The sequence below is a fragment of the Sinohyriopsis cumingii genome, chromosome 6 (assembly GCF_028554795.1).
Source record: "Sinohyriopsis cumingii isolate HCF-2022 chromosome 6, ASM2855479v2, whole genome shotgun sequence".
Taxonomy (NCBI): Eukaryota; Metazoa; Mollusca; class Bivalvia; order Unionida; family Unionidae; genus Sinohyriopsis; species Sinohyriopsis cumingii.
Window position 1 is genome coordinate 110,055,776 of NC_142966.1, and position 11,475 is coordinate 110,067,250.

Here is an 11,475-nt window from a genome sequence, read left to right on the forward strand (position 1 = left end):
AAAGAGAATGTATTTTAAGAAAACAACTGATATCACATAAGTGATATCACTGATATCAGTGATACAACTGATATCACGTGTATTCCAAATGGGAAGATATTATAAAGTACTAAGGAAGATGTACTTAAGTCACATGGTGTGAGTCACTTTGGAATGTTTTTGTTATAGATCATCGTCCATGACTGTAGAGGATAATTCTGCTTATAGACGTCTGGTGGAGAAGGCAGGACAGGAGAGGTGTCCCAGCTGGCTGGGCCCAGACTGTGTGGCCAGCTCCCATCTGCCCTCACATTCTGATGTCCATATGTCCTGTCTGACTGGACACAGGGTACAGGTAAATACATGGCTCATCTGTCTTTATTTGTCTTAGTGGCCAGCTCTCATCAGCTCTGACTGCCAGATATCCAGATATCCTGTCTGTTTGGACATAGAGTACAGGTGTGCTGAACATGAAGACTTTACAAAAGATAGGTTTATTTCCAACTTCCTTGCTGTGTGGCAACATGGTAAAGTGACAACCAAGATATTCATGTTCAATTGATTGTTATTTTACCATGTGTTGAATATGTGACCAGATCTCAACTTTACTTCAACTCAGTCGTATATTTTGTCTTAAAAGACATTTGTCACAGGTAAATACACTTCTCTTCCATGTAAGAATCATAGTTGCTAAGTCTTGCATATGGAAATTGGTACATTGTGTCAGACTGGACAAAAAATAACAAATAAGCACACTGATTTATCTGAATGATATACTGTTTGGAAATTTCTCATCTGACCTTTCACTCTTTGACTGTAAAGACATTGCTGGTAAATACATCTGCCATCTGCTTCAATCTGCATCTCACTGTGCAGTTAGCTCCCATGAGCCTTTTCATCTGGACAGCCAAATGTCCTGTCTGAGAGGACTCAGGGTATAGTTAAATACATTATTTATCAATCGGCTTATCTGACTGAGCAGATTTTGTATGCCTCACACATAGATGTTCACATATTTTGTCTGACTGGACTATGTTTCCAGCTCTTATCAGTCCTCTCCACTGGACATGTCCATAAATCCTGTCTGACTGGATACAGGGTACAGGGAATAGATAAAATGCTAGTCATCCATTGATAGGTCTATCTCTGTTGCCTGCTTCCATATGCCCCAACACCCAGACATCCTTTTGTACTATCTGTCTGACTAGACACATGGTGCAGTTACTATAAATACAGTCTGACAATAAACAATGAATTTAAGGGTCTAAGGAACAGTTGGCAGTGTTATCATATATGATCATTATGGTCTGCCTTTGTTATATTTGGCATGACAATGATATCAGCAAAAAATATAGATCTGAGATACTGCCAACCCACAAAAATTATTTTCCAATTTACTGTAGTAAATAGCAGTAACACATAGTAACATGTTTACCATAATCATCTCCCACTCTCCAGCATTAGTACATTTCAATCAATACATGTTTGTCAGATATAAATAGGCAATGTTAAGTGAAAAACGACAATTGAATTTTCTGCAGTCTGTAAGCTTTTTTTTGACACGCTGTTTTATAGAAGTTTTTTTTTTGCTAATACAAACATAGTGATATTATCACAACCCATTTTATCAGGGTTGCTTCTTTAATGTGCAGTTGTGAAAATCATGCTAAAATTGAACATTCTGTGGAAAATTGTCTGATCTGTGAAGGCATAATAAAGCTAAATATGAGGATTTGAAGCTAAAACAAATAAGGATTTGGTACAAAAAATAAGGATTTGGTGCTAACATGAGGATTTGATGCTAAAAATAAGGATTTTTTTTGCTGAAAATGAGGATTTGATGCTAAAGAAAGGATTTGATGCTAAAAATAACAATTTGGTGCTAAAAATAAGGATTCGATGCTAAAAGTAACAATTTGGTGCTGAAAATATTCATCATTCATGCAAGAAATGTGGAAATTGCACATTTTGCCTCTGTACAGTGTTTCAATTGTGGAATGCCATTTCAGGTGCTTGATGAACAATGGTACCCAAGAAATGCCAGATTTGGTTGAACCACCAGTTAAATTTCTTTAACAAACCAACTATGTATAATGACATCAGGCTGAATGTGATTAAACATGTTTGTTTTGTTATGGAAATTTAACTGGTAGTTCAACCAAATCAGCATTTTTCAGGTACCGTCACTATTCAAAGAACTGAAACAGCACTCGACAGACTTTGAAAAATGCAACTATTGGATTGTGCCTGGATTTACTCAATAAGGAAAAAGGCATCGGATTAAATATAGTACAAATAAAGCAATTATACTATGCAGTAGCAGACACTATGGCTGCCAACTATGTGAGATATTCCTGAAAATTCAGACAAACATACTTAAAACAACTAAAGAAAGAAAATATGGATTTTCATTTTTATATTTTAATTCTGGTTAAAAAAGGGATACCTTACAGCTTTTATTTATAGACACTTTTTAAATGCCGTTTTGAAATGCCCCAACTATGACCAGCTTGCCCACCTTTTTTTTAAGATGGGCAGCCCCCTTCCTTTATTCAGCTTTAAGGCATTACAATGCTCAAATTTACTTAATTCTAGATGTGAGATGCAACCTTGCAGTATCGTAAAAAAATTGGTGATACCGTGATATAACTTTTGGCTTAATATAGGATCACTAGAAACAATGTCGTTTTTGTCATTCCCTCGATGCAAATACAATATTGTGATCACTTTGGCATCTGTACCTGTGTATCTGTCTGTACTCCAGATTTAGGTCATTTTGCAGGTAAATAAAAGATGGCTTCACAGAAAGGGAGTCTCTTTGGTTTTTTTTTAAACAGAAAGATGGAAATGCACAAAAAGAAATAAGTCACAGTATATTAATTTAATATAAATATTATCGTATGTAACTTGCATCTACATGACTTTCATGACGAAAGCAGGTTACTGGTATAAACGCTGTATTTTGGCAAAATAATTTCAGAGTTTATTGATGGAATTGAATGAAAGATAGATCGTTCAGGATAATATAAAAATCAATTGAGTCAATATTTGTGTAGTGTATGTCAAGAGCTACTGGATTACTGCCATAGTCAATAATGATAATAAGGTTTAAAAAAACATGTTTGATGACCATCCCTGTTTTTCATTGCTGACCCTAGCACTTTTTCCTCCAGGATTAAAAAGATTTTATTTCAAAACGATCCTACTAAAAGTGATATGTACATCTACTTGAGCCGGTTTTGCCCAGTACTTGAAGCACTTAGTACATTTTATATATATATATATAAAAACCTACCTATATGCCCTGATTTTAAAACCAGTGCAATAAGAAAAACACATTTTTGTTTTGCCCAACAAGTATGTGATTATTAATAATGGATTCTTAGCATAAGGATCATTTTGGTGAATGAAACAATTTCATATAATTTTGAAGGCACCAAATTTCCCTATTAATAAAGCCATGATGCATTTTACATGGTATTCTTGAATCTGCTAGAATAAACAGCACCCAAAATAAACTCCCTGCAGCAGGAATACCTTTATGCACTTCAACAATAGCGTTATCTTCTTGAATCAATGGAAAAATGAATAAGATAATCATTTCAGGTGAATAAAACACTTAACTGCAAATGAGCAGACAAAATTCACATTTTCAAACATTCTTGTTTTTCCATGTTTTTTGTTTAGACTTAGCAACCAAAGACGTCACATTTTATGTGGAAAAATAGATGAGCTCATCAAAATTATGAAGCTTTTATTCATTAAGCTTTAGGGACTGATTGCAGAAAGACTATATTGGGTTCTTTAATAACCACTGTAGTTTAAAAAAATTCACTGCCTTCTCTTGCTGCCATCTTTTTATTTTTGCTTCGGAGCAATTTACTTTGTGCAGTATCAAATGATTTATCATATTGTTAAGTATTCTTGATCAACAGGTAAAAGAGTCCTCTTGTTCAATGTAGTTTCACATCTTTTCCAGTCATGCTGAATATGTCTTTTTCATTTCAGGGTTTAGCATTGTTTCTTGAGGATGGAAAATCACCAGTGTCCCCTAACGAAGCCCTAATGTGGGCAAAGGTCAATCCATTCTCACCACTGGGGACAGGACAAAGGATCAATCCATTTTAATTCAGTTGCAGCCAACTTCAGGTCTTGGCTGCATGCAACGGCATTCAGTCAACTACAATATCTTTCCTATGGGATACTTATCAATTGATTTGCTGGCCAGGTGTGAATAATTTTGCATTCACATCAGGAGTGGTAGTCATTTTGGAATTAGGACAATTGCATGTAGAACAGTGTAGTTTTTTATTGTAAAAGGTTTGGTTTCAAACTCTTATACAGTTTTGACATTATCCGTCCAATTTTGATAAAAATTTCATTTTAAATGTAAATGACTTCATTATTATTTATTTATTAATTATTTTTGAACCAAAAAATAAGAAAGAAATGAGACAAAGTGGGTCTGAGATTGCTCACCTAGTTGGCATCTGTCTAAAGATCAAACATGAAGGCATTTTTCCAAGAAATAGGGTCTAGTGTGATGCTTTCTGATACATAAAGATTTTCATACTTTTCAGTAAATCAAATGGCAGATCAGCATCATCTGTGCAAATTCTAAAACATTATGCCAGAATCCTTTCTGTGAAAATTGGTCCATTTCTGTTGATCACTTTTTCCAAAGAAATCTTTTAAAGATTTTTCTATTTTTAGTGCAGTTGTTACAATGAATATACAATCTGAGAAGTTATTTTAATGTTTTATTAAAATGGTTAAATTTGATGCCATCATTTTTACAAACTTAAAAAACCTGTAACATGTCAGAATGCTTTCTGTAAAATTTGGTCAAATTCTGTTCTGTAGTTTGTTAGAAGACAATTGTTCAAAGGTTTTTCTTATTTTAGTATTTATGGTCATATTTGATGGCTGAAAGGCATCACATATATGCATGAAGTCAAAAATTAATTTTGGCTAATATTCAACTCAGTTGATATTACAGTATTCATCCAGGTTGATATAAAGTTTCTTTCTTTTGTTAACCTTAAAGGTGTGAACTGCTTGACGCTTTGTTTTCATTGTTGTTTAATTTATCTTAGCTTTACATACAACACACATCTAGTGCCTCTAAATTTGATGCATCTCATTTTTGTGAAGCTCACACCTAAGGGGAGGAAATATATAGCAATAACTTTTTTGTTGCCAGTGTTGACATCCTAAGTTTGTTAAGGTTTTGGTTAAAGTTTTAACATTTTTTCTAAACTCCTGTTTACAGTCTCTTCATAATTGGTACAAATCATTATGAAGCTAAGACAATTCATCGCGTGACATGTTTGCCCAAACATTTGACCTTGGAATCAAGGTTACATTTTGTAGCATTGTTTAGATACTCGGTTCAGCATTCAGGCCTTCACCTTGTTGTTTCCATTCATTTTATCTCATCTCCAGGGCAGGACTTGACATTGTATAGTGATAAAAGCTGAAGTGGACCAGGTGACCAGACTGCCCACAATATAATGTGTTAGTAGATCACAGTCTGTATTGTTCATTTTAAATCATATACTTGTAGAAGGAATAGTGTATATTATATGACTGCAGATGTGAGCAAGCTGTTATAGTCAATTGTTGACAGAAACATGAATTCAAGCACTGCAGGTATCCTTGACAAGCAAACATTATTAAGTATCCAGGGGACAATGCTGTTTTATGTCTCAAGAAAGTGAGCTTCTACAGATGGTCTAGGAAAAATGGTAAATTACACCAACATCGATAGAAAATGTAGCAACTATGTGTTCACAGTTTTTCTACCCTCCACAACAGTTTCAATATGTGTATGAATTTGCATTCACAAGATGGCATGTGTCAACTACCCACATGAGTAATGTCATAACTGCTTGGGCCTTTTACAATTTTTAGTTTGGTCAATGGATACTAAATACACATGGTTGAATTTATGGCATAGTGTATCCAATATTTTGTACATATTACGATTTGTGATGAAAAGTTAACTCTGCAAGATTGTGTCAAAGGATTTCATAAATGTTCAAGATGAATCTGAATATTCGATTGTTATGTAGTGATTATTTTCTCCAAAGTCAAGATCTTGAAGGTGCAAACAATCGATTTCTGATGCAGTCATAATATTAAAGTGGAGATATGCAATTGACATCCTTTCAACAGGTGTGCTTAGTGAAGGAGTGGTATCAGGTTTGAATTGTAGAGTTTGAAGAAATGGAAAATGGGTTTGAATTGCCTGCATGCAAATCAATATTATGACTGCTCAAGGCCTTTATTATTTTCACAATTTTATCTTAGGTTGAAATAACTAGCCATCATAGAACTAACATTGTCAATAGTATGTGATATATGCAGTAAATGTGATATGTTTAAACATTAATAAAATATCTGCATGAATGAGTGGTTCATTTTTGTCATGCCTTCTTGGGCATAGGCAAGATACATGTATCATTCATTCCACCATTACAAGTGGCAATGTAAAACTTGGTAAAGGTTCTCGTGTCAGTGTTTCTTTTTCATCATAAAGCCCACAACCTGGGAAGAATGGCCCTCAAACTTGGACTGTAAAATCAGGTTCTGTCCTTTCATATCCATGCACCCTACTCTCATTCTGAACTCAATGCAACGTCAAAGTTTTCATTTAAAGTTTTTATGCCTCCTGGGAGATCTTAATTTTTCTTGTCTGTCCATCAGTATGGCCATCCATCCAACTCGAGCAGCTTGCTAGCAAGATTGCACTTACACCACTTGGTATAGGGAAATCAAAAAACTGCTTGTTTTTGAATTTGGTCACATTGGACAAAGAGGCCTATGGGCATCAAGGGTACAAAATATGTAAATCCACTATCAGATATGACTCATAACTAAAAATATAACAACTTTCATATGACTTCTCAAAACCCGCTCAGTAGAAAATGACCAAGTTTTACAAAAAAAGACATTCTGGCATAAAGGCCTGGCAGTTTTATACAAATGATCCTGATAATCAACCATTAAATATGACCACCATTTCTCATTAAAACTGTACTGTATCTGACAGAAAGCATACTGTCATAAAGGGCTTTCAAGTTTGTACAAATGGAAATGATCTGCCATCAAATATAGCTGCCATTACTAAAAATAGAAAATCCTTTAAACGCTTTCTCAAAATTCACTCAATAGAATTTGACTAAATTTTTACAGAATGCATGCTGGCGTTATACAAATGATGCTAATATGCCTTCAAATGTGGCCAGCATGGCTAAAATTAGAATAACCTTTATATGACTTCTCAAAACCTGCCAAACGGAATTTTAAAAATTTTGACTGAAAACACCCTGGCATGCAGGCTTTTAATTATTTTACAGATGATGCCAAACTGCCATCAAATTCGGCTGTCATTACTAAAAATTAAAAATCTTTTTTTAACAATTTCTCAAAAGAGGGCTTTACAGGATTGGACCAAGTTGAACAGAAAGCATCTTGGCATAAAAGGATTTTAGGTTTCTACAAATTATGTTGATTTGCCATGGAAAATTGTTGCAATTATAAATGTCATTACAGCTTTTCAAAAACTGTTCAAAATGTTAGCACAATGAAGCAAAACTGCTTCAGTTAGTCAAACATATGCATGTTTGGATGCATATATAGATAACCTGATAAGAATGATTCATGTAATTAAAGCATCATTTCACACCTAGATTTTAGTCTCTTTCATGCCTGCAATGTGGGCACACGTTTTACAAAAACATTTGTTTTGTATTATGATAAATCCTAAACCTCAGAAACAATAGCCCTCATACTTGGACTAGTACGCACTGCCTTTCCATATTCATTCACATCTAACCTCTGTCTGACCATCTCGGTCATTTCAAAGAGAAAAGTCTTGTATCTGTATCAGGAAGTGAAGCTGGTGAGACATAATTTCTTGGAATTTCTTGTTAGCCATAACTGCATAATATTCTAATCTAATTGCTCATTTTTCGGAAGCTATGTCTGTGTGAATTAAAAATCTCAATTAAATAAAAATTTACATTTAGCTTGACCCTAATATGTTTTCAATGTAAAATTTTCAACAGTAATACAGATGTAAATGTTTCTATATTAAGTGAAATGAAAATGATAAATGATGGTGAATGAATGAGGGGAATAAATGAAAATTCCTGGATATAAAAGATAATGTTTTCATGTGATGCATATAAAGCACATTTTTCAACATGTATAGTGTATGCAAGTTTCTTGGCTTTTTTTCTCCTAGATGGAATCCACCCTAGACAAGTTTTCCCATTTTCAGTAAATACAAGTGTAAGAACTTTTTTTGTTATTATTATTGTTTTGAAGTTCTCTTTTGAGTCGCTTGATATCTTCATGATATCAAAAATTTTACAAGTTTTATGATTGTTAAAGATTTGTTTCTTCAAGATTTGCCTGATTTTCATAAATGAAGTTAAAACAAGAGATTATAATATTGTATTTTTAGAACTATGACATTTGTTGGATCAGATCCCTGTAATTGATGAGTTATATATGAAAGGCAGTTGGAGATGTTTTAGAGATGACAGCCTTTATTGTGCTGCCTTGTATCTAATATTATTTTTTTGTCATTTATTATTATTGATGATTGCATTTTTATAACATAAGCGAACTTGAAAAACTCATTTATTTTGCTATCCCATATGTATAGATATGTAAATAGGTGAAGAAAATGTTTGCCATTATAAAATATTTTGTAAACCCTCCACCTACCCTGAAGTGAGTGGTATTTATAGGTCTCTGACTCTGCCATATAATTGTGGTTGAATTGTATTTTTCCATCAGGCAGTAAGAAAAAGAACATTTATATCTGTCTACATGTATCTTGATGCAAAGGAAACATGCACTTTTATATGCATGACATACCTGCATATAATGTACTGGTCCTGCAGATCTTCTATACAGGTTACTTGAAATCATTAGCTGAACAAACAGCATTGGCCCTCATATTCTGGCATATTATTTAAGCATTGATTTTCAGTTTATGGTCTTTGCAGTAGTGTACAACTTACACAAGGGTAGATATGATAATGATTTTTTGTTGAAACCACATTTGTGGGAAGCAAGACAGTCGCTTTTCCACTGTTTCATCAGCAATAACAGTTTGTTGGAATCTAATTATATTTGGCATGAATCATTTTTTAAATGAAGATGATTAATTCTCTGACATGCTTGCCTGCCCCTATGACCTTGCAGTTGAGGTCACATAGAAAATGTGCTGTAAGATTTTGGTTCCAGTTTTTGCATTTGTTGATATTTCCTTGGCTGTTTGATAGATTCTGTCATACTTGACATTTGGTAGAAATTTTTTCATTAGCATCTGTTTCCTAAACCCCATGATTGCTTCTCATCTTGCATGGGATGAATCATTCTGAATTGTGATATGTTTGCTTGGCCCATGGACCTAGGGGTCAGAATCACAGAAAATATGGTGTAAGGTTTTGGTTCAGATTTTTTTAATTTGCTTATATTCCCTAAAAACCTTAATGGATTGTCTTCATTCTTTGAACGAATTATCATGACACTAAGACAGATCAATCTGTGACTTGGTTGTTCAAACTATATATATATATATATATATATATATATATATATATATATATATATTATGTTTCTTATGCCAACACCTAAGGAGGGAACATATAGTGTTAACCTTTTTGTCTGTCATGTCACATAAACCCACTCCATGTCTCATCCTGTTCCAAGCAGTAACTTTTAAAACCCTTTGGCTTTGAACAAGAATTCGTCATGGAACTTTACATTAAGATCTAATTTTGATTTTCACCACTTTCCAGCAAACTTTAATGGAGTCATGTCTCATGTTTTCCATTGGCTTTCATCTGCATCAAGATTTTATTTCCGCTCAGTAACTTTTGAAGGACTCCACGGATTGAAACTAAATTTATTTTCAGGCCTGACATGACAAAGTTCAGGTAAATTTTTAATTTTACAATTTTCCAACAAGGTTTAATCAAATTATGGCCCCTGTTTGACTTAAACTATGTTCTTCAATTGCAGTAATTTCTGCTCAACAACTTTTGAATGATTTCATGGATTCAAACCAAATTTGGTCTGGATCTTTACATTAAGAAGACCTAGGTACAATTATATATCCTTTTGTGGACAAAATTATACAGATTTGTGTCACTTCTCATTTTAATTAAAACTGTATTGTTCAATTGCATCATATTTGTTCGGTATCAATGTCTTATTGACATGTCTTGTACTTTTTGTTTCCTTTTTATTCTAAGACTAGCTTATATTATGATTTCAGTTGTAGATTTGACTATTTATACTTCACAAAAATAACATTTTTATTTCTATGAAATAAACTTTTTCTTTAGTATTTTGTTTGTCATGTGTAAAATATTGGTTGGAGCTTAGAAAATTCAAAGGTTGCATGCTTGCTTTAAAACATTAGTGTTTAAACTTAGTTGGTTTGATCCCTGATTCTGATACACACAAGGAGGTTGCCTGTCCAAGATTAATGGTTTCATCAAGTTAACACCCATCCTATCTTGAGTGTTTCCTGTAAGTTATTAACTGTGCAATTGATGTAAAAATAAGTAAATATAAGAACATTTGAATGAAAATATTGTTTTGATGTGAATCTAAAACATAATTACCTTTTTTCTATCAGTAAAAAGGGAAGGGTTAAATGTAACAAGGAAATTCATGTTGTTGTTTTGTGTTTAATGCCGTTTCTCAGCTCAAGGTAGTCTATACATTGCACGTGGTATAACAGGTAGAGGAAGAACCTGGGAAAATTCTGGTTAGAACCACCAACCCATAGGAAGCTACTGACAAGCTTTCTCAATACACACATTGGCCAAGCCAAAGACTCGAACCCACATAGACAGAGGTGAGATGGTTGTAATCAGTAAGCAAGCATTATAAATACAATGACTCTTTCGTTTGGAACCAAATTTATGATTTTTAAAAGTATATATCCTTTTCCAAGACTGAATGTTAAGTCTTGCAATACTTGAGGGCCAACCTAATTACATAAAATAACTGCATATATAATACATGTGTCTACTGACTAATGTTACTTGGCAACAGAATGCCCATAATCCTCTTATAAATGAATACAAGTACCTAAGCATATTTTGCATCAACTGCCAATATTACTCATGGCTTTCTTACAATGATCATACAAGTATGATTCATTTATATTTATGTCTGTAATGGTGGCAGAATTTTGCATCTTTCAATACTTTATAGATTTTATTATTTTACATTCACAAAATTCAGTTAAATATTTACTTTCACAGGTAAAATTATTAACAGACTTAAAAACTGGTCAATGAGGCAGGGATCCTTAAGTTGCCATGTTTACATCATGTATTTTATGATCTGCTAATTTCCATTATGCCACAAAAACTTGTGGCTGCATGTTTGCTTCAACTGTCAATTTTAGTCACAACAAAATCTAGTGGAGTGTTCACAGGCCTATACATGCACAAGAGA

The 11,475-nt window shown here is 33.5% G+C and overlaps 1 protein-coding gene across 1 annotated transcript in view; it reads left to right on the forward strand.

Annotated features, from left to right (window-relative positions):
* LOC149797705 (WD repeat-containing protein 17-like) overlaps positions 1 to 10,348 on the forward strand; it is a 122,301-nt gene extending 111,953 nt beyond the window's left edge. Inside the window, exons 26-27 of the mRNA XM_089962629.1 lie at positions 169 to 334; positions 3,988 to 10,348. Coding sequence (XP_089818755.1) covers positions 169 to 334; positions 3,988 to 4,107 — 286 coding nt within the window. The 3' untranslated portion in view covers positions 4,108 to 10,348. The remainder of the gene's footprint in view (positions 1 to 168; positions 335 to 3,987) is intronic.
* The last annotated feature ends 1,127 nt before the right edge of the window (positions 10,349 to 11,475 follow it).